The sequence below is a fragment of the Emydura macquarii genome, unplaced genomic scaffold, assembly GCF_026122565.2.
Source record: "Emydura macquarii macquarii isolate MOO-44397 ecotype Brisbane River unplaced genomic scaffold, CSIRO-AGI_Emac_v2 contig_2768, whole genome shotgun sequence".
In the NCBI taxonomy this organism is placed as follows: domain Eukaryota; kingdom Metazoa; phylum Chordata; order Testudines; family Chelidae; genus Emydura; species Emydura macquarii.
Window position 1 is genome coordinate 3,754,374 of NW_027132905.1, and position 26,629 is coordinate 3,781,002.

The window sequence follows — 26,629 nt, forward strand, 5'->3', positions numbered from 1 at the left end:
GATTGCCAGGATAGCTCTCCATACCAGTAAACCTTTGTAGTGTTATGGACATAGAGCTGGTCAATATATTCCTATGGAATGGTTTTCCATTAGAAAATGCTGTTTCATCTATATGGAAATTTGCCATGGGAACATGTTGATTTTGATGAAATTTTGCACTGGCGGGAGGGGGGGCGGGGGGGGGAAGCATTTCCATAAGATTGAAACATTCTGTTTCAACATTTTCAGGATAGAACATTTCGATTTTTCTTATCACAACACATTTTTTGTTTACAAATTCCTTTTTATATTTAAAAATTTTTAAATGTTGAAATCAAAACGAAATGTTTCAATTGACCTGAACTAGGTCCCCCCCCCCCTGAAAATGTCATGTTGGGGGAATTTTTTTCTTTCCAGTCTGTTTCGGAAGGAAACAAACAAACAAACAAACAAACAAACCCCCATGGAATTTCCTGCAAAATGGAAATTCCAGTTCCCGCGCAGCCGGAGACACAGCTTAAAATGTTTGCCAGTGTAGTTTATCCTGGTTCCTGCCTGAAATACACTATCCCAGCGCACTTTTATGCCAGCGTAACTGCCTCTTCGCTAGGGCTTTTGCTGGTATAAAAATGATGTAAAATCATCATTACAAAGATTGACAGAAGTTTCTGGCCTAGCCCTGACTTAAGAGACAAGCGGGGGCTGCCCTCTGCCCGGGGAGGGGGGGATACAAGTCACTGACTCTTTCCCCATTTGTTCCTTAACACGTGGAGCCGGGAACTCCTGGGGAGGAGGAGAGCAACATGTGCAGGGCGACATGCAAGCATTTTGCTTTGTGACTCCCATTGGACTCTCCCTCGAAGCTGCCCGGCAGTGATGGGCTGGATGCGGGGGGACACCGGGAGGATGCCCTCCGGCCTGGAGGAGGAGGAGGAGGAGGGCAGACTGGAGTCCATAAAGGGATCAAAGGAAGTCCGAGCCCCCAGGGGCCCGAGTGGGACGCGGGGCTGTTTCCCCAGCTTGCAAGCGGCTCTTTCCGTGCAGCGGGCGGGGTCCCTGCAGCGCTGGGCTCCGGGCAACCTCCCCGGGCCAGGCCCAGGCTGGCGAGCCGCGAGGCGCCCGGCATGCTCTGCTCGGCCGCGTCCGGCCCGCCGGGGCTGGGTGGGTGCGGGTTTTTTGGAGGGGGGCCGCTCCTCGGGTATTTACGGCGCGCGGCGGTCCCAGCAGAAGTTCAAGCGGGCGGCTTGCTGTAGGGCGCCCAGCTGCAGCGCCGGGCACCGAGCGCCCCGCCGCCAGCCGCACCCGCCCGGCCATGGGCTGCACCTGCAGCACGACGGGCCGCTGCCAAGCCAGGAGCCAGGTAACGGCGAGCGACCGACCCCCCGCGCTGGGGTTTGGTTTTGGTGGGTTCTGCTTTTGACGGCGATTCCGGCGGCCGAGGAAGGGAGGCAGCCCCCGGAGCCTGCCAGCGAGCTTAGATCGAGCCCCGGGGCTCTGCCCACGGCCAGCGAGGGCAGCTGCCTGCCGGACTGCCTGCCTCCAGCATCGCCCTCCCCAACCCCCCGGGAGTGCGCGGCTCCACACCAGCTAGAGACTTGTGTGGGGGGTGCCTGTTCTTCCCCGCTTTAGACAAAGACCCAGAGACCCTTCCCCAAAGCCATGAGCAGGAGAGGGGCTGGCCGGCGTCTGGGCACAGGAATTGGCTGGAAGGGGTGAGGCATCCTGCCTGAACACGGCAGCCAGTGTGTTGATGGTAGCGGTGTGTGTGTGTGTGTCTTGGAGGGGTGCTAGGGGTGTGTGTGTGTGTGTGTAAGTAATGGAGAGGATCTAGGGGTTCCTCCCACAGTAAAGTGTGTATCTATTTATTCATAACATTGGTAGACTGGTGAATTCCAAAGGCAAAACACGACAGTGCCCTTCAGAAGTTGTCTCCCTTAGCCTCAGAGAGCAAAACCTTCCCCACAGCAGGACAGGATTAGCAGCGCCCAGAGAAGGGGTGAATTCACCAGAGCAAGGAAAGTCAGGCCCATCCTCTCTTCAGTTCAAACAAGCGGGTTCCCTCCATCTGCCTCCAGCCCATCACTGGCTCCTGCGGAGCGAGAAAGATGCTTTTAAGGTTTTGGCTGAGGAAGCTAACTGCTCTATAAGGGGAGGGTGGCAGCAGGAGAGAAGGAATCTGAGATCATAACGGGGGCCGAGCAGGTTGAAGCAGCACCAGAGCAGTTTAGATGTCTGCAAACCTCAACTTCTAGCATCTGACGGTTAGATGCTGCTTTTCCTTTCTTTGCTACTTGTGCCCCTAAGCAGGAAGTGCAGCAGCGATATCCTCAGGGTGCAAACTGCATGTGAGCAAAGTGCTCCCAGTGAATGGATTTAGCCTTTTTCCAGTTCTGGAATTATCTGCCAACAAACTGATCTTTACAAGCGTGTTCATTATTTGATTGAAAGGTCCTGTGTCCAGTGTCAGTTTCTGAGTTGTTCTTGAACTGTTGGTTTCCATTGTGCTAAAGTTATTTGCTATTTATTATTCAGAGCTTGTGATTGGTCATCTGAGCCATGCAGTGCACCCTACATGAATGATTTTGAAAGGAGAAGGGAAATCAAAGAGATTGCAAGATGGCTGTACAAAGCTTTTTGCATATTAGCATTTGTACGAGGAGGTGGGTCTGAGACTTCCAGGAACACTGAGAAAGAAAAACACTTGTATAAATACTCAGGGAAAACGGATACAAAGGGACACACGTGCTGCCCAAGGGAATTCACAGGGGAGTTGCAAACGAATGTCTGTGAATACTTTTTATCAGCCCAATGCACATGCTTAGCTGTGTAGTAAAGAAATGTACTAATCTCTTACACACAAGCTCAAACATTTCTAGGCCAGTCCATAACTCTGAGGACTCCCTGTGCAAAAGAGACATTGGGTGAGAAATGCAGCACAGAAGCCCCAGGAATTGAGATTAAGGCATGCGCTGGCATGAGACAAGAAACACCTCCCTTGATTCTGATATGTCCAGTAAATACCACAAACTTAGCTGGGGCAAGGAAGGGGATACGGCCCGTGCTGGCCACATCTTTAAATCAAGATTGGATGCCTTTCTAAAGGGTATGTCCTAGCTCAGCCAGAATGTATGGGCTTGATGCAGAAACCACTGAGTGAAATGTGATGGCTTGTGTTACACAGGATGTCAGACTGGATGATCACAGTGGTCCCTTCTGGTTTAAAAATCTGTGACTCACAAGGAGATATCAGAAAGCCTGAAAGGGGAGTGTAAAAGGGATTGAAGGTGGGGGGAGGGGCACGGGAGGGATTCAGAGAGTCAAAAGGAAGTAGAAGATGACTCCTTCATGCTAGGATTTGAGAAAAACAAACAGTCAGACGCTAGGGACCTGATTCCATTCATGTTTAGTGACTTCTCAGGCTGGGAAAAGTCTCTTGGACGCTAGTGGTTCTTCTGTTTTAAATGGGGACGGATCTTGAAGTGCTCTGATTCTTTCAGCATTGCACAGAGTTAAACCTGATTGCCGGAATTGGGGATGGGATGCAATTTTCTCCCAGGACCCATATGGAAATGACCTTGTGGAGTCGTCACCTTGCTATAGGGTATTAACCAGGGATCATCTGTTCAGACCCAGTGGGCGTATCATATCTTCCGAGGGCAGGGGGAAGGGAATTGGCAGGCCTCAGTCCTTTGTGTCCTCTATTTTTGTCTCTTAGCAGAGCAAAAAGATAAGAAAGTGATTGTGCAGGTGCCGCCTGCAAGAACCCAGCAGGGATCTTGTAGCCATAAGACCACTGGAGCACGATTCAAATGGTTCGCCTCTGTGCTATTAATTTGAATCAGCTGTGTAATTCAGCTGCCTGAAGTAGCAGGACGCAACCTGCATTTCATCGGACATCCAGCCATGAGAGGTACTAAGGTGCCTTCTTGAAAGATCAGGGCTCTGGCGTGGCATCAGTTCAACAGTGGGTTATATATATTACAATTAAATGCTACATCTACACTAACACCTCCTTCCCCCATATTTACTTACAATCAGAAATTAAGATGCTAACAAGAGGGTTAACTCAGCCCCAAAGCTCAGTCTGTATGGTTATGATGCAGATTGAATGGCACAAATGGTAATAGGGTAAAAGCCATGGAAGAATAGACAATGGTTTATAAGTGCACCAGGCCTCTGCCAACATTGCTCTTGACGCATTGAGCACCAGCTGCCATTGAAGTTGTTGACCTAACTCTGCTCCCACGGAAGTCAATAGCAATCACAAAGTAAAGTTCCTGGTGCCTTTAGGGGGAGCAGCAGCAGGATTTAAACGCACATTCCTTGGTTTTTGGTGACTTCATTCTGCAGCATTAATATTGCCTTCTGCATTAAAAAGGCAATTTTAGAAAAGAATCTCGCACTAAAACCTCAGGCACAAATCCTGCATAATTCACTGCTCGGGGTGCAGCTCTCTACCCCCACCCAGCTGCATTGACTCCACAGGGGAGCACATACACATAGGCATTGCAGGATTGCAAGCAGTATTGAGTCCAAGGCTGATGGGTGCCGCCTCAGTTCCTTGGGAGTAGGACAGAGTAACAAAGGGACGCAGCACATACCTTAGGGCATGTGCACTCTTCCGGGTGTCTCTCTGCAAAAGTGCCAGTGCTTTCTAGGCACATTCCAAACGGTCGTCGTTTTCAGCCAGGTTTTTGGGGTTGTTTTTTTTTTAAAATACTTGGTTCTGAACTTTCAGGGTGAGCTGACACCTAAGAATCAAGTGGCCAAGCTTCAGGTGTTTTGGAATTCCCTCGAGGGGGTGGGGAACATGGCAATCGTTTTTGACATCGGGAAAAGTGGCTTGATTTTCTTCTGCCCACACTCGCCCTTCAAAAACAGCGGAAGGGATTTGGACCCAGCTCTGCAAAATAATTCACCCCAGGACAGACACCCACTTTAAGGCCCCTTGACACTGCCAGCGCAGTGGGCTCTTGAAACACAGCTTTCCTGGACATCCTGCTGTTCTATTCATTTGGACGGGCTTTCCACCAGAAACTGCAGCCAAGGACATTTGCTCATTCTGGCACCTGTGAGCAGTTAATGGGCTCCCTGGGATACTCCTAGAGAGACTCTCACGGAAACAGAGAGAGAGATCATTAGCACATGTGGAATACTCAGACTTCTCTTCCAGTTAGATCCCTTAGTCCCTATTCTCCCCTTGCAGCATGAGTAGTGTAACGTCCCTGGTTTGGTATTGGACACAGGGACAGCTAACCCAGAGACACAATCCAGGAGCTTCCAGCAGGAGCTGCCCTGTACTGCAGCTTGCTCAGAGATTGGGCTGCAGAGATCCAGCCACTTGCACCTCCTGGGGTGTGCTGCAACTGGGACTGTCAAAGGCACAGTCCACTTCAAACAACATCCATTGAATTCCATGGAAGTTTCTCCTCTCCTGTGTGGACTGGCGAGAATCGCCCACTATGGCTTGTGTACAGCATCATTGCAGAGAGAGAGCAGATCTAGATGTGATGGACACACAATGCACTAGATGCTGATTTGATTTATTCTTCTTTTCATCTCTTTCTGCATTTCTTTCATTTCCCAGATTCCCATTTTCTTTCGCCAAGGAAGGGAATCCAAGATGTGCTTGCCAAATGGCAATAGGGCATCTCAGCCTCAGAGTTAGGTTTGCTGGGATTGCGGGGAGCTGGGTGCAAACCCATCCAGAGCAGATGCCTTTGTGGAGAGCGGGGTAGTCCTGGGAGCTGAGCTGCCCCCCTCCCCGGTACACACATGCTTCCTTTCCCCTGGGGGCTGGTACATTAGGCCTGATGGGCTCCCAGCTGGTTCCAGGGCTAGGTAGAGAAGAGGGATCTGATCAGATCCTTCCTTGTCTGTGCACCCCCTGCAAGAGTCTTCTTGCAACTGGTAGGAGCACATGATCCTGCTGTAAAAAGCAGTCTCTGTGCGTAAGAAGGGCACTCCTTTCTGGGTAACTTAATGCTTGGGGAAGAGGTGGACCCCACAGTGTATTTCAGGGTTTTCAGGCCCCCCGCTGTCTCCTTGTCTGTCACTCTCTCCCCACCCCCAGGGACTCTGGGATGCACGGAGAGCAACCTCTTTGATCTTTTCCTGTCCTGGGAAATGGTGCTCAAAACCCCACTGTCCTTTTCTCTAAATGTGGCCGTCACACATCACAGGTTGTAAAGTAGCAGCCCCCCCGTAAGTTGGTCTAAGTTTCTGGACCCCTCTCAATCTCTCTCTCGCACACACCATGGCTTGGAAGTTGAGAGGATTCGAGCCCCGTGTTCAGAATTCAGGGAGTTCCTGCAGTGTTCAGGAAAAGTGGCACCGCCCAAATCTGTTTTGCAGCGCTGGGCATTTCCCCCCTACCCCCAAATTAAATTTTCCGTTTCTTTCCAGCCTGCATCTTCCCAAATCCATCCCCTACCAGCATCACTCCAAGAGGGGCATGGCAGCGGGCAGCAAACGGCTCTCTTTGCCTCCTCGCTCTTTCCCTGGCTGTTGCTGTGAGATAAAAGTGCTCGTTGCAAAGTCCTTCTAGGGATGTTCTGGGGAGGATTCAGGCACCAGCCTGGGCTCTGGACAGGCTTGATTTGTTTTGTGCTGCTGCTTCAGCTGAAACTTGGCTCTCTCTTGCATTCTGTGTGTTTTGGTGACCTGGAGCCTGCTGGCCCGAGCGAATGAGCCATGTGCTTTCAGTGCATAAACACGGAGCGCCTGGAGCTCAAATCCTCCTCGTAAAGCTAGCCAGAGCAGGAGGAATCTCTTGTAGCGTAGGGCGCTGTGACCACTCCTGACCCTTCTCCAGATGGCCATAGTCTTCTCTCTTCCCTCCCATTCTGCAACAGAGTCGCTGTCAGTAAGATTCAGATTATTTTCAGGGCTTTGTTTTCCTGACTCTCAGGTTCCTGGTGCCGAGTGTGGGAGTTCTCTGTCACTTAAAGGACCCTGTTTTGCCCAGGTTTGGATCCTGAGTGGGCTATCAGTTTCCATTCAGTAAGTGGTGTCTGCATGTGTGCATGCCTGTGTCTGCATGGGAGGAGCTGGGCACACATCGCCCTGGAAGTGTCTTTACCTATGTGACTATTTTCCCTTGGTTTTCTGGGTCCTACGCCTTTCACCCTGTAGGGATGCTCCTGTCTGCAGGGAAAGCCAGTCGGTGTTCAGTTCACCTCCGTTTCATTTCCAAGGCAGACCCCATTAGACAGTGAAAGGCACCCTGCGGTAATGAGTGGAGGGCACAGATCCCAGAAAATCAACTAATTCCCTGGAACCAAGAATGAAAAAACAGGGATGGGGTGCAGGTTACAAGGGATGCAGAGAGGGACCCGGAACAGAAAATCCCCCCTCTGTCCGCTCTGAGTAGGAGTCCCAGGAGTCAGTGAATGCCTCCCAGAGGAACTGTCTCTGGGCCCAAAGAAGTATTCTCTCCCCTGTAAAGATGGGCAGCTGAGTCAGAGTGTGTAAATGATGTGAGCAAGGTCACATAGGATATACCTTCCTGAGATGCAATTTCCTGTCCTCTGGTCTCTTGCTTTCAGGGTTTGTCTCCGTATCTGTGAAAAACCTAAGGTGGCCCCCTCCCTCCCTGCCTCTGTTGCAGGAAACAGACAGCAGCACAGGTCCTCTGCTGCAGATCTGCAGCTCACTACAGACCAATCTCGGCTGTCACTGTTCTCTTAGAAGCTCTGCCACTCTTACCCAGGACCTTCTGTGAGCACATCAAGCGGTGCAGGACGGGATGAATGGGACTCCTTGTCCAGTCGCTGTCATCCATCCGAGTTTATGACAGAAGGCAGCTTACAGTGCAGGGATCAGTGGGTGAAATTCTCTGGCCTGTGTTACGAAGTCAGAGTAGATAATCATCAAGGTCCCTCTGGCCTTGACATCTATAATAGAAACCCTCTTCAGACTTCCCCTCCCACCACAACAGAACATTCAGTTCCTGGATCTACATCTGCATGCATTCCTGGGTCTACACCTGCCCTGTTCTGGGAACTGTTCCCTGCCCAGAGCAGCGCTTGCCCCCGGTCGGAAATACCTCATTCCTTGTTTTGCACATACTACTTGCCTGGGAATCTTTCTTTCCCAGAGGTGCATCGCCACCATGCAAGAAGTGTAGATAAGCCACGGAGGATGATCTGCCCTCACTTTAAATAAGAGGGGGGTTGATGGTTGTGGTTGGTTATATGTGAGGTTCAGATAACTGAGGTTTATTCACAGCTTTAAAAACAATTCTAGCTGACTTACATACTGTTACAGTGGATTACTTGCTTATAGCTTTTCTGATTTAAATTGTTTTTTCTTTTGCTATAATGGAGTTAGTTTGAAGCTACAGGGACATGAAAAAATTGCTTAAATGCAAGGCACGTATATATCACCTTTCAGCTGGGGCAGGGACTGACTATCTTTCTGTTCTGTGTATGTACAGCTCCTTGCACAGTGGGGTCCTGGTCTACAATTGGTCTACAGCCTCACTACAAGTAATATTAGGACTCTCAAGCACTTTATAAGGACACCCTCCGTTCCTAATATCCCCACCTCCAGTTTTCAGAGAGGAAAGGTGAGGCAGAGACATTGAACCAGGGCTTTGTTTCGCTCACACAGCAAATTGGTGTCCGTCAGGAGCGGAACCCAGATGGCCAAACTCACAGTCCTCTGCTCTGTTAGAGACTGGGCCAAATTTAGAGCTCACTGCAGTAAAGCGGTACGAGCAAGTCTAAGACTTGTCTATGATAAGGAAATGCACACTGGCGTAACTCCATCAGTATGGTTACACTGGTAGGATTTCCTGAATATAGACAAGGCCTCACCTGGTGTGACTCGCGCCTCCTTCAATCCTCTTCTGTATGTATAGCGAGGTACACCGCCCTGTCCAGGCTCCGGGGGCCCAGTTCAGAGGTGGTAGGCGCAGGGTGTGAGTCACACATTGGGCAGCGGGTGTGAATTTTCAGGAGTCTGACTCAGGAGGAGGGAGGCGGAGCTGGGGTCATTGCATGCTGAGCGGGCTGGAAGAAAGCGGGAGTGACACCTGTTGGATTCCTTCACGCCAGGTCTACACTACAAAGTTAGGCTGATCCCACTACGTCACTCCGGGGCGTGAAAAATCCATGCCCCTGAGCGACACGGTTAAGCCGACCTAACCCCTGGTGTAGACGGTGCTAGGTCAACGGAAGAATTCTTCTGTTGACCAAGCTACTGCCTCTCGAGGAGGGGGATTAACTACCACGGTGGAAGAACCCCTTCTCTCACTTCAGGGTTTGTCTACACTGAAGCACTCCAGCTGTGTCACTGCGGTGTTTCTAGTGAAGACACAGCCACAGAGCTTAGTTCTCTTCTTGCTATTCCACACGGGGCTGACTCTACTGGTGTGAGTGGATCTGTTCCTGATCTACACCAGTCAGCTTGATCCACCTTGTCTGAAGGGTTTTGAGGCAGGGGAGTTGGGGAGAGAGTAGTATTGCTCTTCGGCAGTTGAACAGTAGCTAAAAATAATTTTTTTTTTTCCCTTCCAGTGTTGTTAATGCAACTAAACTCAACTGCTCTGGGCCTGGAACGTGACCTGCTAAGTCTGCGTCCCCTCAGCAGGCTCCTAAATCTGAGTTATACGAACTCCCTTAAACAAGGAGGCTGGGTTGGAAACTGTGACCCGACCTTAGCACTCACTCCTGGGGCCGGTAGCACGAATTGGTGCTATAACAAAGCATTCCTCTGGTGATGATGATGATGTCATTGTTTGATATTGTTTGAGAGCAGGAGAGTGAGAGCTTTGCTGGTGCCAGATATGCAGAGGCATTGTTAGGACTGGGCTTTATCCCTGTAATGGCGTGTGATTTATCGTTGTTTTTCATTTCTCATTCCTGCCCCGGCTCTAGTGCAAGCTATTTCTAGGCTCAGAGCCTGGCTATAAAAAGCATCAACTGCGCTACAAGTTCGTGGGCGTCGCTAGCAGACCCGCACTCCCTATCGGATCCTGGGTTCTGACTGGCTAGCGAGCTGTCCGGTATCAGGGGCGTATGTGGCGTGCAGAGGGAGTTAAGGGAGGGCCCAGCAAAGAGCACTGGAAAATGTTTCCAGCCCACTGGCTCCCAAAGCTTTGGCGCTAACCCCTATCTCACACCGACTGCTTGTTGGACAGATTCGTACGTGTCCTTCCCGTTTTCCAGTCTCCCCCTCCCAGCAGCCCTTCGAGGGAGTTTGGGACTGAGAATGATAGTAAGGCAAGGGGCAGATTTGTACCTCCAGCTGGGAGGGTCCCCGTGGGCAAGCCCCCTCCACTCCCCAAAAGGTGGAAGGGCAATAAATCTTCTAGCCTGTCTGTGTGGCGGGCGGGTGCATGGGATGAGCGTGTGGGTGTGTACATGTGTGCGCGGCAGGGAGTGTTGAGTGGGGTGTGGGTGTCTCCTCCCTTTACTGGTACACGCCATCTCCACAGAGCACTGTGAGTAACCAGCAGGGAGGAGGGAGAGAAAACAAGCAGGCACGTGTGATCCAGCCTCACGCCCCTCTGCTGGCATTTCTCCCCAGATATGCCACAGGATCTCTCTCTGCCCTGGAATGTGCGTGGGGTCCCTCTGCGTGCGGGCTCACAGGTTACACGTTCCCCCGCGTGCGCTGGACCATGTTAGCCGTAAGGCCAGCCAGTGACGCGTCACTTGCCATCAGACCCAAAGGAGAGAGGTGGCAGACGGCCAGGGTGGGCTCCGTGGAGGAGGTGTAGCAGCCTAAAATGGGAGGTCAAAGGTGGAGTTTGCCAAGATACTGAGCTCCCTAGAAGGAGAATTGGCAGAGATTCAGAGCAGGCTAAAGAGGACGGAAAGTGACAGAGGCTTGGGTTGTTGGCTGGGGCTGCAGGTTGAGCTGCCCAGGGACAAAGACAAGGTGCTGGGTCCATCTGGCTCTTGGGAGCAGCACTCTGGGTTGGATGGGACGTAGCTGAGCTGCTGGGATCTTAACGTTGCAGCAGCTCTTTCATGGAGAGGGACTGCTAAACAACTCAGCCTCACGGGGACCTATTTAAAAATGTCTTTTTGTTAAGGGGACTAATTTCACGGTCTTTCATCCATGACATGATTCCCTTCGAGTCTCCGCTCTGCCGAAAGTCAGCCTGCCACCACCTAGCATGGTTTTACATTTTCCTCCCTGCATTTCATGACTCCAGTTTTCTGATCTTCCCTGCAGAAACGACTAAGAACTCACCAGGTTTCTCAGGAACGGGCGGCCTTGAAGAGAGAGAATGGTGAGATGCAAATCTTTTTCCCCCCCACAGTGGTTTTCAATGCAGCTGCACCTTAAAAAGCATGAAGCTAAGATTGGGGCCCAACAGATGGGCCAGTGTGTTCTGGGCACAGATGGACCCTGGACCTGCTCAGACAGGCAGCGTTGTGAGCATGGGTGCTGCCAAAGTGGCCTTGTGTCTCGTGGCTGTCGCATTCTGGTCCGTACTAAGGCCATCTCGTATGTGTCTGAGGCTCCTAGGGACGGGGAGGTGATGGGTCTGGGGAACGCTGGGTAAAAGGTCTTCACTGACTTGAGTTAAATCAGAGTGGATTCTCTCACTCCAGTTTCCCGGGAGGGATCTCGGCTTTAGTCCCACTTGAGGTGGTGTCACAGAGCCACAGGATTGATGCTACACCCCAGCTTTTAAACAGCCCCTCTCAGGACCCCCTTCTGTGTGGCAGACCCGGGAAGGGCCCCACTCTTCCTTAAGGTTGGCCACGCAGCCTGAATGCCTCCAAGACTGAGCTTCCAGGCTCCAGCAGCCCCGCTCCACATCGTGAGCTCTGCCCAGCGAGTCCAGCTGAGATGAAACTCCTGGTCAGAGATGCGGACACGTCCTGGCAGCGACACCAGGCAGCCTTTTCAGAACAGAGTCAGCTGGAACACGCCCCTGGAAAGGCCTTAGGTTAGCACAGAGGAATAAAGGTTAAAACACCTCTGTTCTGGCGAGGGCAGCGTTCCACCCAGCCAAGGAATCCCTTTCTGGCTCTGGCTTTCCGTGTCCCTCTGTCAGTCCCAGGGGGGAGCTGCTGAGACCCTCCCAAAGCCAACTCTTCTCCCCACCGCCTGAAACCTTTGGGTCCATTCTCCACCTCCTGCAGACCCATGCTGAGTTCACAAGCTCCGCCTGCTGGAGAGTCCCATGGATAAGTGTCAGGGGCTCAGTCCTGGGGGGGGGGCTTCCATGGTCTTTGCAGACCCTCCATTGACATGGGTCAGTTTCAGCCAGTACTTGAATGAGCCGTTCATTTCCCCTCAGATGGGTACATGACACAACACCTCACGTCTCTTTCTGTGCCCCACGAACAGATCTAGCCCTTTTGCACCTGCTGGGGAGCAGTGCAAAGTACATAGGGAAACTGAGGCACACATCGGCCCCATAAAAATATATTACAGGAGATTCCCTCTTCGTCACAGGTGGTTCCTTAGAAAGCGACAGATTATGTGGGATGCGTTCCTGGAAACGCAGCCTTGTTCAAGTAGAAATACTGCAAATTTGTAGGAGACAAACTGAACCATCCAGAACCAGGTTAAACATACAGATCTGTATCCTCGTCTGGCATAAACCAGCCATTGAGTCAACCGAGCGATGCTGATTTACACCAGCGGTGGATCTCAGGCTGATGAGGCAGGCGCCGTGTTGGCCGCGGCACCAGGTCGAGCCCTCCCCGCGCTGCCCCATAATGAGCTTCGCAAACCGTTGCCGGGATGAACAACAAACGGAGCATGCTGCCCTACCAGTTACTCTCCAATGCCTGAGCAGGGGGCACCCGGGCTCCTGAAAATCTGAGCAAAATTCAGAAAATGTCATGAATTCCTAAGGGAAGTGAGTAAAAAAGACCCAACGGCTTGCTAAAGGGGGAAGTGACTAAGCAGAACTCTGGGCAGCTGTTTTAATGTTTACTCATGGACAGAGAGATCCATTACTGAAGTCGAGTCATATGTAGGACCGGGCGCACATCACAAATGGCCAGCTCAGAAACTCGACTAGCTGGCCAAAACACCCCCCCAAACCAATCCCGCCCCTAAGGAAGTGGTAGGTGCAACAGTGGGGAGGATATTGCGTTCTAGCTGGAGAGGATGGTGTCTGTACAACAGTGGGATGTGTGGTGTTGCCCTGATCAGAGTTGACACATGCTAGCTCTTAGGTGGACAGCTGACGCAGAAAGAACGACCGACTAGCTCTGAGAGAACCGCTCTCTCTGCCCACCAAGTTATTCAGCAGGCTGTGTTCGGCATTCATTAAAGTCCTGTTTAAATAGCTTTAGGCACCCGGTCAGGAAGGGGATGCTATACCAAACTGTGACTGGCAGTCAGCTGGGGCCGACTGTTTGCAAGTCTCCACCCCAGGTCTGGAAATGATTCGCTCAAACTATTCGCTGAGTAACGAATGCATTCACAGAAACTGGGCACGACTGAGGGGAAATCAAATGAGACTGCCGACACAATGCCTATTGTTGCTAATTAGTACCAGCCGTAGTTTGGGTAGCTGTCCAATAGGAACGAGACTGAGATCGTATTTTATGTGGGCCACCAAGTGATAATGACTTGACCAGGCCAGGATTCAAACTGGCGACCTAGGGGAGAACAGCCCCAGAATCCTGTCAGCAAAACCAGCCAGCCAATCTCGCCATTTCTGTTTCATTGGCAGCCGTCGCAGCCCCCTTGCACGAGGAAGCGGAGAGGAAGAAGGCGGTGCTGCTGGAGGAGCCGAGGAGTGAGCTTGAGAGGCTCCTACAAGGACAGCAGGAGGAAAAAGAGAGGATGAAGGAGGCCCACCAGGCAGAGACCACGACACTGACCCAAGACATCAAAATCCAGGTTGGATCAAAGTAGCTTCCCCACCCCAAGAGCTTCTGTCTAGTGCTCCAGCACAATCACCCCAGTCCTTGGCATTCATGTTTCTGCTTCCTGACAGCCACTATTACAGGTTCAGAACTGTGGAGCAGATACAGCAGGACCTTGATTACCTGATAGTCTCCACAGACACCAGACATCATGAGAACCTTTTGTGTGGTCAGCTAACAGGCTTTGAACTTCCTTTTCTGGCCCTGATCTCACACTTCAAAGCCAACTGACCTGCTCCCCCAGTTATAAACACCTGTCTGCCTTTCCCATGATGGGCTGACACATCAGGAGTTTTCGGTGGCTGCATTCATGAGATTTCTGATACTGCCTGGTTCCAGTGGGATCAGGGATACTAAGGGGAACAGCAGCCTCTTTTGTTGATTTCAGCCCATTTGCTTCTGATCTTGCCCATCAACAGAGGGAAGGAAAAGAGAGAAACGTCAGAAAAACCGGTTGGTTGGGATTTAGTTTGGGTTGGGAGCAGAAGACCAGGTCAAGTCCGCTATCGTCCAAACCAATTCATCTGCCCCTAGCTAATGACACGCTCTCACTTGTTCCCTTTGTGTCTTCTACTTGAAATACGGACCAAGGGATGATCTCCTGACTCTCCCACTGGAAATCTAGCGTAGCTGCCAGAGAGCCACTGCCAGCTCCATTCCCAGCTGGGTTCTGATTTCAGAATCCTTGTTGCTGTTGATAACAAAGGACCAGGCAGCAACATAGAAATGGGGCTCTCGGGACAGACTGTTGAAATCCATGAGTTCTGGGCAGGGTTCTTCATAAAGATTTCTTGGACCTGGTCACAATTCAGACTTGCTCTGATCCAGGCAATGAGTAATTTGTCCTGTAGAAACTTTCCAACCAGCCATTATGGGACAGAATATGCCAGTTATGATGGAACCTAGTAAACACGCTCTGTTTGTCTTGTTTAGTTTTCTTGACCTGCAAAGTCGCTGGGCAGTTTACCACATCATTGAGACAATGCCAGGAAGGGTCAGGATCAGCCTGTGGTGCCTGACGCATCTCTGTAACTTCCCTGAACCATGTCAGGTCTCTCGTGTGTTTAAGGCGAGGCAGGTGGGCAGGGGTTTGGTAGGTTAGTGTCCTCAGTTTTCACCTCTAGACACCTAAGGCCAGGAGTGAGGCTACAGTTTTGTCATTGGGAGGGGTCACGGAAATCGTGAATTTGAATAAAGTCTGTGAAATCTCAGAAATGGCTGATTAAAAAACGCTTGATCCGTGGCATCGTGGCCTGGTGCATGGGGGGGTCTCGGCGCTGCTCAGGTTTGGCCTCTCCGGCTCTATCTACGGAGGGGCGGACAGACCAAACCTGAGAAGTGCTGTGACCCATTCACCTGGAGCAGGAAGCTGCGCCTCCCCCCACGAGACGAGCTGCTGCTGCAGGGTGAGCTCGCTCTCTGGCCTCCCCCACCTTCCCTGACTTATTGGGGGTTTTTTTCCCTGCACCTCTGTTGTGAAATGTCCTTGCCAAAATCAGAGCCTTAGCTGTGAGCGAAGCTGACCTCCGTGGTTCACCTCTTTGTCCCCCTTTGACTGAGATCACAGAATTCAGCAAAAGGGGCAATGGTCCAGGAAATACTGGAAAAGTCCAGGGTGCTGCAGGGCGGCTGTCCTAGCAGAACTGTGTGAGACGCTTGCCCCCCACCCTCCCCAATCTATGTATATTGTTGCCAGTGGTATTAACCCCTCGCGCTCATAAGCAGCCACGTTAAATTCCTGGATCCGCCACGCAGGAGATGACTCAGAGACTCTACTGAGAGGTGCACTTCAGTGTCTCTTAAATCCCTGGATCCTTAGGGCTTCTTGTTCCCTTTGTTTCTAGGTGGAAAAGGAGAGAGATTTAGAGCTTAAAAAGCAGCTCTCCGAGCAGTTCAGCACACTGCAGAGAGAGCATGAGGAGAACCTCCGAGGTAAGGCCAGAGTCTCTCCTTCGCTGGGCGGTGGCTTCCTTCTACACCAGCGCTATGGTTTAAATGTCTCCCTGGGCTTTTCTTGCCTCTCTTCTCCTCTCCAACCCCTTGGCTCTCTTGAGCAGCAGCCAGTTGCTCCTGTGATGAATATTCAGTATTGTCATTGGAAGCTCCATGTCCAAGAGGTCTGCCCACTCTCTCTTTGACGGGTCCAGCTGGCTATCATCTGCCATGCCCTCTGGATTTCCCATGGTCACCTGTCACGATGGCGCTCGCTTACTGTCCTGTCGTCTGCACCTCTTTGTGCCACGGGGACGGGGGTACTCTGGGAAGGGCATAGAGAGATGCTGGAAGAAGATATTACCCTGCATTTCATGACCTAGCATGGAGTGTTTGCAGACAACCCAACCCAATGCTTGGAAAATCAACCCCATGACAGGGATGTTACATCTGCCCTGCCAATGTCTCTGAAATAAACCTAAAAGCCTTCAAAAAGGAGACTCCTTCCATCTGAGCTGGAAGCTTTCCAGGGAACGTCTGGGCTGGTCATGTTTGCACCACAGCCAACCGTGCGTGAGCAGGTCACCCAGTCTCAGCTCTCAGGCTGCGAATGGTGCTGGGGTCATTCCCTCTGGGCAGCATCTTGTCTCTCTCCACAGCATAGCAATCACTCGGCTAGTAGCCCAGCCACTCTAGCTGAGGGAGGCTTCCAGGGATCTCCCAACTCCAAGGCTGCTCCAAGAAACTGCATTTCCCCTGCTTACCGTCCCAAGCCCCAATCCCAGCTGAGTCTTAGCCTGGAGTGATGCTGGTCCCCCTTGTGGCAATGTCCTCTGCTGCCACTTGGGCCGTTCTACACAGGTAAGGGGGCTGGGCCAGGCTTGCTTCCCTGTCTCCCGCATCTGACCTTGGTTTTGTGTTTCCCCTGCAGAACTCCAGAGGGCCCACGACCAGGAGAAGCTGCTCTTGAGGGAAGCCTGTGAAAGGTCCCAGTCATCCTTACAGGTGCTGCCCTCCTTGTCTTTAGCTGGCTGAGAAATTCCCCCTGGGCTAAAGCGCACTAAACGAAGTACAAAGGCCTGAGGGCTCTGGGGGAAGCTTGCAAGGGACCTGGCTGAACTACGCCTGGGGCAAGACAGCCCTGTCTGCCCCTCGCTTTCACAAGAACCAAAGTGAGAAAGCCAAGGTTTTCTAGGTAGCCCTTGTGCTGAATCCTCTTTGAGCTGCCCCGAATCCACCAACCGTGGGGTAACCCAGGCCGGCTGTTTGGGGGAATGACTGGCTCGCCTGAGCCCGGCGGGCTGGCTCACAAAGTGAGCTTGCCTTAATTTTGCAGCAGTCAAAGAGGTGTTTAATCAAGATGGCCACCTGGGCGTTAAATTCCAACACACAAAACAGTCCTTCACTGGCTCAATCAAAAAAGCACAGTCAGCGTTCAGCCCCAGCCCCAGCCCAGTGTGACTTGGGTTAAGGCAGCGGAGATCCTTCTTCCCCTAGAAGACGCAGCCAGAGCCCGCCCTTTTTATCTCGTCTGCTGAGCCCTGATTGGCTTCTGCCTGCTCCCAGCCCTTCTAGCTGCTGGAGGATTAGACCTCATTGGTTCTGCCAGCAGCTGATCCTTGGTGTCTTCTCTAGGCAGATCTTGGAGGTCTGAACTCACTGTTTTCCCTGCAGAGGACACCTTCTTGGGGCAGAGTGTGCCAAGGCGGTGGGGCTGGCATAGGGTGACTAGATGTCCCAATTTTATAGGGACAGTCCCGATATTTAGGGCTTTTTCTCATATAGGTGCCTATTATCCCCCACCCCCTGTCCCGATTTTTCACACTTGCTATCTGGTCACTCTAGGCTTGCACCAGGGGACATCAAACGCCTGCTACACTCCATCACAGGGACTACCAGGGTTATTTACTCCTGGTTAATTTGTGGGTGAATGCTAGTGTTTATGGAAAAGACCCGGGTGTGATCTCACTAGCCAGAGCTAGGCTTCATGCAGGCTTCCCCCATCCATATCGCTCCGCTGACGCCCTTCCGTGCTCGCCTGCAATAACTCCTGCTCTTTTAGCGGTAGGCTTCCCAGCAGCTCTGCCGAAGAATCCCACAGCTCCTCCTGCAATTCTGAGTCCTGAGAGTTTGCCGAGCACTTCCAGTCTCCAGCAAAGTCGGTGGAAGTTGCAGGGACTCAGCGCTCAGGATTTGCCACAGAGGCTGACAGTTGTGCCTGCACAAATTACTGTACAGCACCAAGCACTGGGGTCCCTGACCGCACCTCCTTGGATTTGTGACCGTAGATGGGTCTGATCTGCAGGGTGGGGTTGGCAAAGGGATTTCGACCCTTGCAACGTGCCAAGGGATTTGGACCTGGTGGTTTGGGTCAGCCCACTGGTGACACAGGGGACAGATGTGAATGTTGGCTCCAGAAGAGGGGTTGAGTTCTGAATATCTCCATAGCCTTCATGGTGCTCAAAGCTCAGGTTTTGGCTGGGGCACATTTCCATTGGCAGCCACGTCAGTAACCTGAACACTCCCAAAGGGAAAGGCTGGTGCTAAGGAGCTAACGAGCTGCTGTCCTGTGGCTAATAGCAGAATTGGCAAAGTCAGGGAGTCGGTTCTTATAGAAGGCCCCCAGGAAGTGCTGGTTATAAAGAGATCTCTCCTGTGGTTACCGACTGACCCGTTGTCACCAAGGAAGCCATGGTGGCAGAAGGCATTACAGTGGGAACTGCTCCCCACTGCCGTTAAATCCTGCATTAGGGAATTACTGCATGGGGCTCAATGTTCGTTTTGAAATAGCATGAATCAAATTGCAAGACATCTCCATACAATGCAGTAGGTTATTGTCTTCCCTTATCTGAACGGCACCCCTACTGGCAGGGAGGCCATAAAACAGGACTCAATCACATCCCTCTTCCTTTCTCTTCTGCCCTAGGAGACGATAGACAGATTGGATTCCCAGCTGAAATCCTTCCAGGAGAAAATGAAACGGGTGGAGAAATCGATCCTGAACAGAGACTATAAGAAACATATTCAGGTGCAGGAAAACAAGCCAACTGTGGCCTCTGGGAAGGGTATTTCTTTGTCCCATGATTTGCTAGTGTCTCTGAGCAAGCCTGTTGGATTCACAGTACCGGCAATGAAGTGCTCCAACTTGCGGAGTCCTAGAAGTATTTGCATGCTATAAACGCTTTGTCGCCAAAACAAAAGCCAAACCGGGGTTCTTCGTGGCTGGTAAACCTGTAGTATGTTTGCAGTAAGCAAAGGGATAGGAAGTAGACCATAGAAAATGAGGGGCACATGCTGTGTGCGTTATGCAGGTAGTTCAAGTTCCTTGCACTTAGGTGGCTAACGCAAACACTGTAAAGACATGCATGTAGGAGGTGAATGACTACCAGTAAGTGCATTTTTTGGTGCCAAAATCCTATCAGTCCAGGACTGAGAACACTGGACAATATGCCTATTAGCTGTTGTCACCTTTGGCTCACCTTCATTCAGGAATAAAGGAGCAAACCAGAGCCATGCGTTAGCCCCTCCACACTCTCCCTCAAGTGGACTTAATGCGTTTTCTTTCTCCCCTGCCAGGATTATGGGAGCCCCAGCCAGTTCTGGGAGCAAGAATTGGAGAGTCTGCATTTTGTCATAGAGATGAAGAATGAACGCATCCATGTCCTGGACAAGAAGCTGCTGAACTTGGAAACAGTGGTGGGTTTGATGGGTTTATTTCTTCCCCTCCGTATCCTCTTCCAAAAAGTCCACGGACTCCTTTCCAGGGGCAGCAATAGCAGAGATGGAAAAGCAGAGCGAGCGGGAGAGCTCTCCACCTACCTAAAGGCAAACCGCGTCCTCCAGAAGCACTCCCCTCTGGCTCACCTGCTCTCTGTGGGCAGCCAGTCTCCTGGCTGGCCCCTCAGCTGAGCTAGCGGGTAGGATGCAGACACAGTGAGCGCAACCAGCCGATGGAGGACTACACTAATTGGCCAAGGCTGCTGCAGTGCTGGGCACCTGCCGGCATACCCAGCCACTGGCTGCTGTGTATTACTAACCTCGCAGAGAGGCAACGTTGGTTCAGTAACCATCAACGTTTGTAAGCTGGCGCTTAGACAGGAGCTCATTAACCAGCATAGGGGATCTTCTACTGCCAGCTCCATGTCCCTTCTGACCCTTGAATCCTCTCCTTTGAATCCTCCCTTCCCAAACCCTTCTGGGATGTCACAGATGGAGAGGAACCTGCTGCTGGAGGAGAAAGTGAAAACCCTTGAGCAGGAGAACGAGGATCTGCACGCTCGGACCCAGAACCACTTGACGATGTCAAGGTAACGTCGGCAGTACCTCCTACCTGCTGCTGGCGTCGGCGCTCACGGGCAGAGCTCTGGGCGATGGGGAGGACGAGCACGGCAGGAGCGGCTTTATTCTGAACTGTAGGCTGGATAACTGGACGCTGTGACCGAATACGCAGCCCGTGGGAGGGCCTCCAAGCTCCTAGCATGGAAGCTGCAGGGCAGGGGGGAGATGGGAGCAGGGCCATGTCAGCAGGGGTGCTGCAGTATAGGGCTGAGATGCACGAGCCGGGCTCCCCATGGGTGTGACACCTGGCACAGAACTTGTCTGTGTCAGGCGGGTGTGCGTGTGCGTGCATCGATTTGCACCCGTCTGGCTCAGGTCAGTGTGTGTACGTGGCCGTGACCAGCCCCTAGCTGACTCTGGGAGTGCATATAATCCACCCCACCCCTTTTCAAGACCATCCTATGCCCCCACTGCACTGGCCCACCTGTGGCAGTGATAGGAACGGCTGGCAGGGCCCGGATCCCTGTCTCCATCTCGCTCCGTCGCTCTTTTACCAGCTCGGCTTCGTCACATGCTGTGTCTTTGCAGGCAACTGTCCGACGAGCTCCTGGTGGTGCGGGAAGCCCTGGACAAGGAGTCCCAGCTGCGGGAACAGGCGCGCCGGGAAAAGGAAGAGCTGCTCTACAGGGTCCTGAACGGTGACTCCTGCCCCACCTTCCCCATCCCCCACGGCGAGGTGCCGCTCATCGCCAGGTAGCGCTTTGGGACGCGGCGACGGAGGCTGCTGGGATGAGGAAGCAAACGAGGGGCACCGGCGACTATTCCAGCTCTCGTTTTTAGCCCTTCCTTTATTGCACGGGGCCAGAGCTGCTGCCCTGGGGACGCTGTCCGGGAGAAGGGCAGCTCGTGAGCGCTGCCAAGGCCGTGCGACGTCCTCCCTCTGAAGTGACAGTGCCGTATTTCACGGGACCTTTTCATTGTGCTTTGATCCCTCTTGTGCGTTCCCGTCTGATGCCCAACACGGGGGGAGCTTATGAGACCTCCCACAACCCAGACATGGCAGCAGACAGCCGAGACGGACCAGTGAGTGCCTGCAGCCGGAGATGGGAATAGCAGAGGAGAGGATGCACCGCTGCACTGGGGCAAACATGCCCCATCTCACCCATCCCAGACCTGCCTGTGGATGGATCGTCTGGGCCCGGAGCACCTCTGGGCCGGAGATGGGTGCACATGTACAGGGAGTGGCCTACAGCTCCTGGGGCCCGCAGACTAGGTGACGTGGGCCTGTGGGGGGTGACGGGGAAATTTGCTGCTGTGAGCAGGGCCTCTTGTTTCACATGCCCAGACTGCAGGTGCCGCCTTCTGGGCTGTGCCAAGTTAACGCTCCTAGGGGCTCTCGAAGGATGGACTCACCCCCCAGGCGCGCCCCCTCGTGGCCAGGTGCGGTGTAGCGGCCTTTTCCTTTCAGGTGCCCCTTGCCACCTGTGCTCTGCCTCCTCTCGTGAATCCTCCTCCGGCCAGCTGACGTCTCATTTCCACCCCTTCCGGGGAACTCTAGCCCTATGGCCACAGTAAACTGTACCCACCATTCCAGCCACTTCAGCCCTTCTCCCTGGGGGTGGGCAAGACCCACGGGTCCTCACCCGGGATCTTCAATATTGGCCACTCAAAGAAACCTCCCCTCCAGCACCTCTAGTCCCACTCAGCTCCCAGCACTTCACTCAGCACCGTGAGACTGGCTCCCAGCACCATGGTGAGCCTCCCTTGGGCCCTGCTGCAGTGAGAATCACCATCTCCCGTAGCCGTCGCCTCTTGAGTGTCCAGGGCCAGGGTTTGCCCTGCCTTTAGTGACCTTCCCTGACAGCCGGAGCTTCCCGGGCTTCCGTTCCGGCTCCCCCGCCCTCCTTCCTCTTAGCTTCTTGCTGGGGCTCAGCCTAAGGCCTGCCACGTTCTCTTTTGCTCTTGTTTCAGAGCCCTGCCTGCCAAGAATCTCCCCTCCTTGGGGACTGCCGCAGGTGCCCGTCCCTTCCTGCAGCTCCTCGTCGCAGTCCCCCAACTATCAGTCGAAATGCTGCCTCCTGCTTCCTTCTGACTCAGGGCAACATTCCTATTGCCCCAGGCTTCCTCCTGGGCCAGGACCTTCTAGGTCTGGCTCTCTCCTCCCAGCCCTTAGCCCAAGAGAGGGCAGTCCGAGCTACTCCTCTCCTCCCTGGCCTTTCTTTCCGCGGTGCTCCTTCCCTTGTGGAAGCCCAGCTCCTCCCCTGCTGGGTTTGCTCACCCCTTATGTCTAACACCCTTCCAGGGGCCACCCCGTGGGCTCTGGTTCACTGGGGGTTAGCAGGAGCCTAGCTGGAGGTTTATACCCCATCGCGGGGCCGGATCTCATCTTGCACAAGGGCTTCTTTATGCCTCTCCGGCAGGGTAAAGGGACCTGAAAGTACAAATGTAATTTATTCCCACTTTAAGACCCCGTCCACTGCCAGTGGGGTGTAAAAGGACCTTTTTGTAAATAAGACTCTGTTTAAAGAGCCTCTGACGTCTACCAGAGTCATTTGCAAAACATTCTCCATTGCACTCTAGACCTCCTGTGGTCAGTGCGGCTCACTCCCTCGCTCCCCTATAGCTAAAGGTCACCTCCTGGAAAAGGATCTTTGTTCCTTACAAACTCACCTGCTCCTGCTGTTTGCTCTCCACGTCACCCTTTAACCTCCCCCTGGGGGCTGTGGGAATGACTGAGATTGAGGAAGGGGTACGAGGGTTGCGAACAAGCAGCAGGAGCAGCTGTGAACTCAGAAAACCCGACTCTGGTGGGGACGGCCCTCCTGGAGAACGGGAGGGGGAGACGTGGAAAGCCCAGGGCTCTTCAAAGCTCTCCACCAGAGGTCAGTCATTTGAGCAAAGAGCCTGTCCTGGGTCAACCTCCAGAGTCTGATTCACTTCTGGTTTACACCGGGGGTGGCCCATTAGTTTGTATTTTGTTTTTGGAGAAAAACAATGCATGCCCTCTGAAGCACATACACATAATCAGTCATGGAGAAGAGCAGCGTACTGGTGGAACAGGTCACCATAGTGGGAGATGTGCAGAAGCTAGCGGTCAAGGACTAGCCGGGGAGGCAGAAAGGTTTGCGGTTGTGATTTAGCACACGGCTGTCACTGATATCACAAAGCAGGGGAGAATCCAACCCTGCCCAGGCCCTGGGCATCCTGTCAACTCCTTCCCATGCTTTGAAATTCTCCGCCAATGAGCCGTTGATGCCTTCGTTTGTTCCCAGCTGGGGTTCTCAGGCAAGCTGACAGCGGGTTGGGCAGACCCATCCCTCTCAGCTTGGCCATGATTCAGCTGGGCGTGGCTGTTTTAGTGAGAGTTTGGCCCAGGTTGAAATCTTGTCACTTCCGGGCTCGCAGGCAGGACTTGTAGAGTCACAACACGATTCCAGTCAGCCCACTACAACCCCTGGGCAATCTGGAGATTTCCTTCAGGTGGAAATTGCCCGTTTTCCCAAAGACGGGCCACCATTTTCACGGTGAAGTGAGTGTTTTCTCGGGCTGGAAACAGTCCATTTCCACAGGAGAAAAAAAAATTGAGACCCTCCCTCTGCTTTTCCCCCCTTCTCTTCCTCCTCATCTTTCCATTTTCTCCTCCTCTTCTGTGCCTCTTTCTTTTCTAACCCTCAGCCCCTAAGAGAGATTTTTAGACACTGCACAAACATGCTCCAAATCACCGACCCCGCAACAAACCGGCAGTTCTCCTCGCCCTTCTGTGAAAGCAAAGGAGGCGGGGGGAAGCTGTGACTAGAAAGCGAACTACTCCAGGGTCAGTCCTCACAGAAAGCAGAATGGGGGAAATGAGTCTGTTCTGCTTTGCATACTTCAGTCTAGGGGGGGATAGACAAGATCCCCTGAAGCTGTCTGAGACCTTTGATGGTCTTTGCAGAACCCGCACAAGCCAGGGGCCTGAGTGAAGGGAACCTAGCGGGGTTCTCGCGAGCAATGAAGAAGTCAGTGTTCAGTCAATACTGATTAATTACAGTAACCCGGCTCCCACGGCCTGTACCTTTTCCTTGCAGACCCATTTCTCATAGAGCCAAGAGACCAGCATGGGGTGGCGCAAAAAGAGACGGTGCATGACAGCAGGCCCGGGCAGCTCTGGTGGGCTCAATTCTCCTTCTGCTTGCCCTGACGTGACTCAGGAGTAACGCCGTAGCGCCAGTGGAGTTATTACACCAGCATAAGGGAGCACGGCAGCAGGTAGAGGTGCACCGGTTTAGGAGCTCAGACTAGATAATCACAACAGTCCCTTCTGGCCTTAAAAATCTATGAATCTTGCATCCTACGACTATCGTGCTTCTTGGAGACATCACGACAACGTGGCTTCCTAAGTTGTGTGCTCCCCCTTCCCTTGTGCAGGGCTCAGACCCCTGAGGCTTTCCCAGCGCCTGTCTTAGATGAAGAACCAGCCGTTAGCTAAGTCTGCACAGGGCCCAGTTAGTTAATCCACCCTCAGGTGCATTAGAACTTGAACCGTGTTTTGACGCCAGTCTACAACTCGCTCGGCTGTCACAGTAATACCAGCTCCAGCTCCGAGTGCAGGAGCAAAACAGAGGTTGCTAATATTGTGGTATTTGTTACTCCTCTAGGTGTGACTTCTTTATAGGTCCCCGTTGTGTTTGCGGTGGTGTGTGTAAAGCCATCCACGGGGCTGGCTGCTTTCCTCTTTCCTTTCCCCCTCCTCCCAGCCCGAATGTGCCCAGAGCAGTGACCGCGCTCCACGCAGGCCGGGGGATGAGGGTGAGCGGAGACAGCGGCCCAGAGCCGCGCCACTGGAGAGCTGACATGTACTAATTGGACGCCCGCAAGCACTTTCCACGGGTGGGCGAATGCTTTCAGGAGAGACCAAGCGGAGGGTTAGCAAGTGCCACAGGCTGCCCCGCAGCTTTCCACCGGGATTGTTTCACACCCCGTGTGTGTAAAACAGGTCCATGTGCTAAAGGCTGCAACAGTCCAGTCCTGTGAGACACCGTTACCAAAGAAATGAAAGGTCAGTGTTGTCCGTGTGTGCGTGGGGTTTGTTTTGCGTCTCTGACACGTTGCTTCAGAAGCTCTGTAGGGTGGTTGCAATGGGATTGTGTCACAGGTTGTGTCTTGAGGTGGCCCTGGGGTAAGGACAGGCGCCTACTTACCGCATGTGTTGTTCCCTGCACAGTGGCCATCCTGCGTCCTCCGGCTGCACCCCTTCCAAGTCCACTTCCTTCCAGGGGATATAAAACAGTCCATACAAAGAGGAAAGTCGATCCAGGCCCCTCCCGCACACAAAGGAGGGACGCAGTCTCTCAGGAAGTCCTGGCTCCCACCCTCCTTCCCGTGGGGCTAAAGGCCAAGAGTTAATCCTGGGCTTTTCAGCAAAAAACAAACAAACAAAGCAGCCTGTCTTCTTTCCTCAGAGGGCCTGGGCTGGGAGCTCTAGCTCTGCTGGGCCTAGATTGCCCCCGGCTGGGTCCCTGCCCCAGGATTAAGAAGCCATGCAGGTGCAGCAGGTTGGGGCTGATTGCGAGCACAGGAGTTCTTTAGCCTCTGCCGGCGTGGTTGGAGGGTTATCTGCCCCCGCCCAGAGGGGGTGTTTGGCAGGGAGGCGTGGAACCCCAGGCCCAGAAAAGAGGAGAAGCCACAGGAACCAGAAGGGGCCCCAGCTGGAAAGATGGTGGAGCTCAGTGGGAAGTCAGCCCGTGGCAGGTACTGCACTCTGCCTGAGACTAGGAGAGAGGGGAAGACTCTGGTACCAGGCCTTATGGTCTGTGGAGCGTGGCTGCTGGGCTGTGTGCAGTCACGGGCCGGGAGAAGCCCTTTCCCATAACCAAAAGGGGTTCTTGTGGTGGGTCACACGTGCGGCCCCGGAGATCCCATCGGAGTTGGCTGAAGTCTTTCTAAATTTCACTTTCCGATGGGAGAGGAAGGGAGAAAGCTCTGGCAATAATTTCCCCCTCTCCCTCCTTGTGTTTTTTGACGAGACAGGATGCTCATGGCTGGGATTCTCCCAGCTGCCTCTGGAGCACAGGTTGGGGGGGGGCAGGCGTATTCCTACTGCGCTCAGCACTGGGGAAATTCCCACCCTACGTCAGCATGCTCTCTGGGGTCGGAGGGCCCCAAGGCACTGTGGAGTTTCAGGTCTGGGGCTAGTGCATCGGTCTCCACAAAAAGCACCCCTGCGATTTGCCAGCCTTGTGTGTGGTCTCTGCTGCGAAGTCCAAGACTGATCGAGCTACCATCTTACCCACCTCCTCCCCTCCCTGTGTGGATGGAGACACGCAGGCACTGCAGGGGGGGGGATGTTTGCACTGATCGTTTTCTAGCTACATACCTGGCCCTCTTCACTGTAGCATCTGAGCACTGGCGCAATTATCCTGCCCTCGGCTGGCACCCCCGTAGCTGGAGTACTGCGGTGTTATCCCTGTTTTACAGATGGGCAATTGCAGCACAAAGCGGCTAAGAGCTGGATGTTCAAAAGAACTCAGCAGGGGGGGGGCCCAGGGGGTGCTGAACTCTTGCCAGCAGGGTTGCAATGGCAGCTTCTGGCCACTGAGCACGTTAGA

General features: G+C 53.0%; 1 protein-coding gene across 1 annotated transcript; it reads left to right on the forward strand.

Annotated features, from left to right (window-relative positions):
* Nucleotides 1-1,249: 1,249 nt before the first annotated feature.
* CCDC69 (coiled-coil domain containing 69) lies at nt 1,250-25,090 on the forward strand. The gene is made up of 9 exons (XM_067567535.1): nt 1,250-1,339; nt 11,167-11,224; nt 13,637-13,806; nt 15,677-15,764; nt 16,696-16,769; nt 18,691-18,792; nt 19,341-19,460; nt 19,974-20,071; nt 20,631-25,090. The coding sequence occupies exons 1-9, from the start codon at nt 1,292-1,294 to the stop codon at nt 20,797-20,799; spliced, it is 927 nt and encodes a 308-aa protein (XP_067423636.1). The 5' UTR covers nt 1,250-1,291; the 3' UTR covers nt 20,800-25,090.
* The last annotated feature ends 1,539 nt before the right edge of the window (nt 25,091-26,629 follow it).

Coding starts and splice junctions, on each gene's coding strand:
- CCDC69 (XM_067567535.1), top strand. CDS start 1,292: ATGGGCTGCACCTGCAGCACGACGGGCCGCTGCCAAGCCAGGAGCCAG. Junction 1,340..11,166: donor GCTGCCAAGCCAGGAGCCAG/GTAACGGCGAGC, acceptor TCTTCCCTGCAG/AAACGACTAAGAACTCACCA. Junction 13,807..15,676: donor CCCAAGACATCAAAATCCAG/GTTGGATCAAAG, acceptor CTTTGTTTCTAG/GTGGAAAAGGAGAGAGATTT.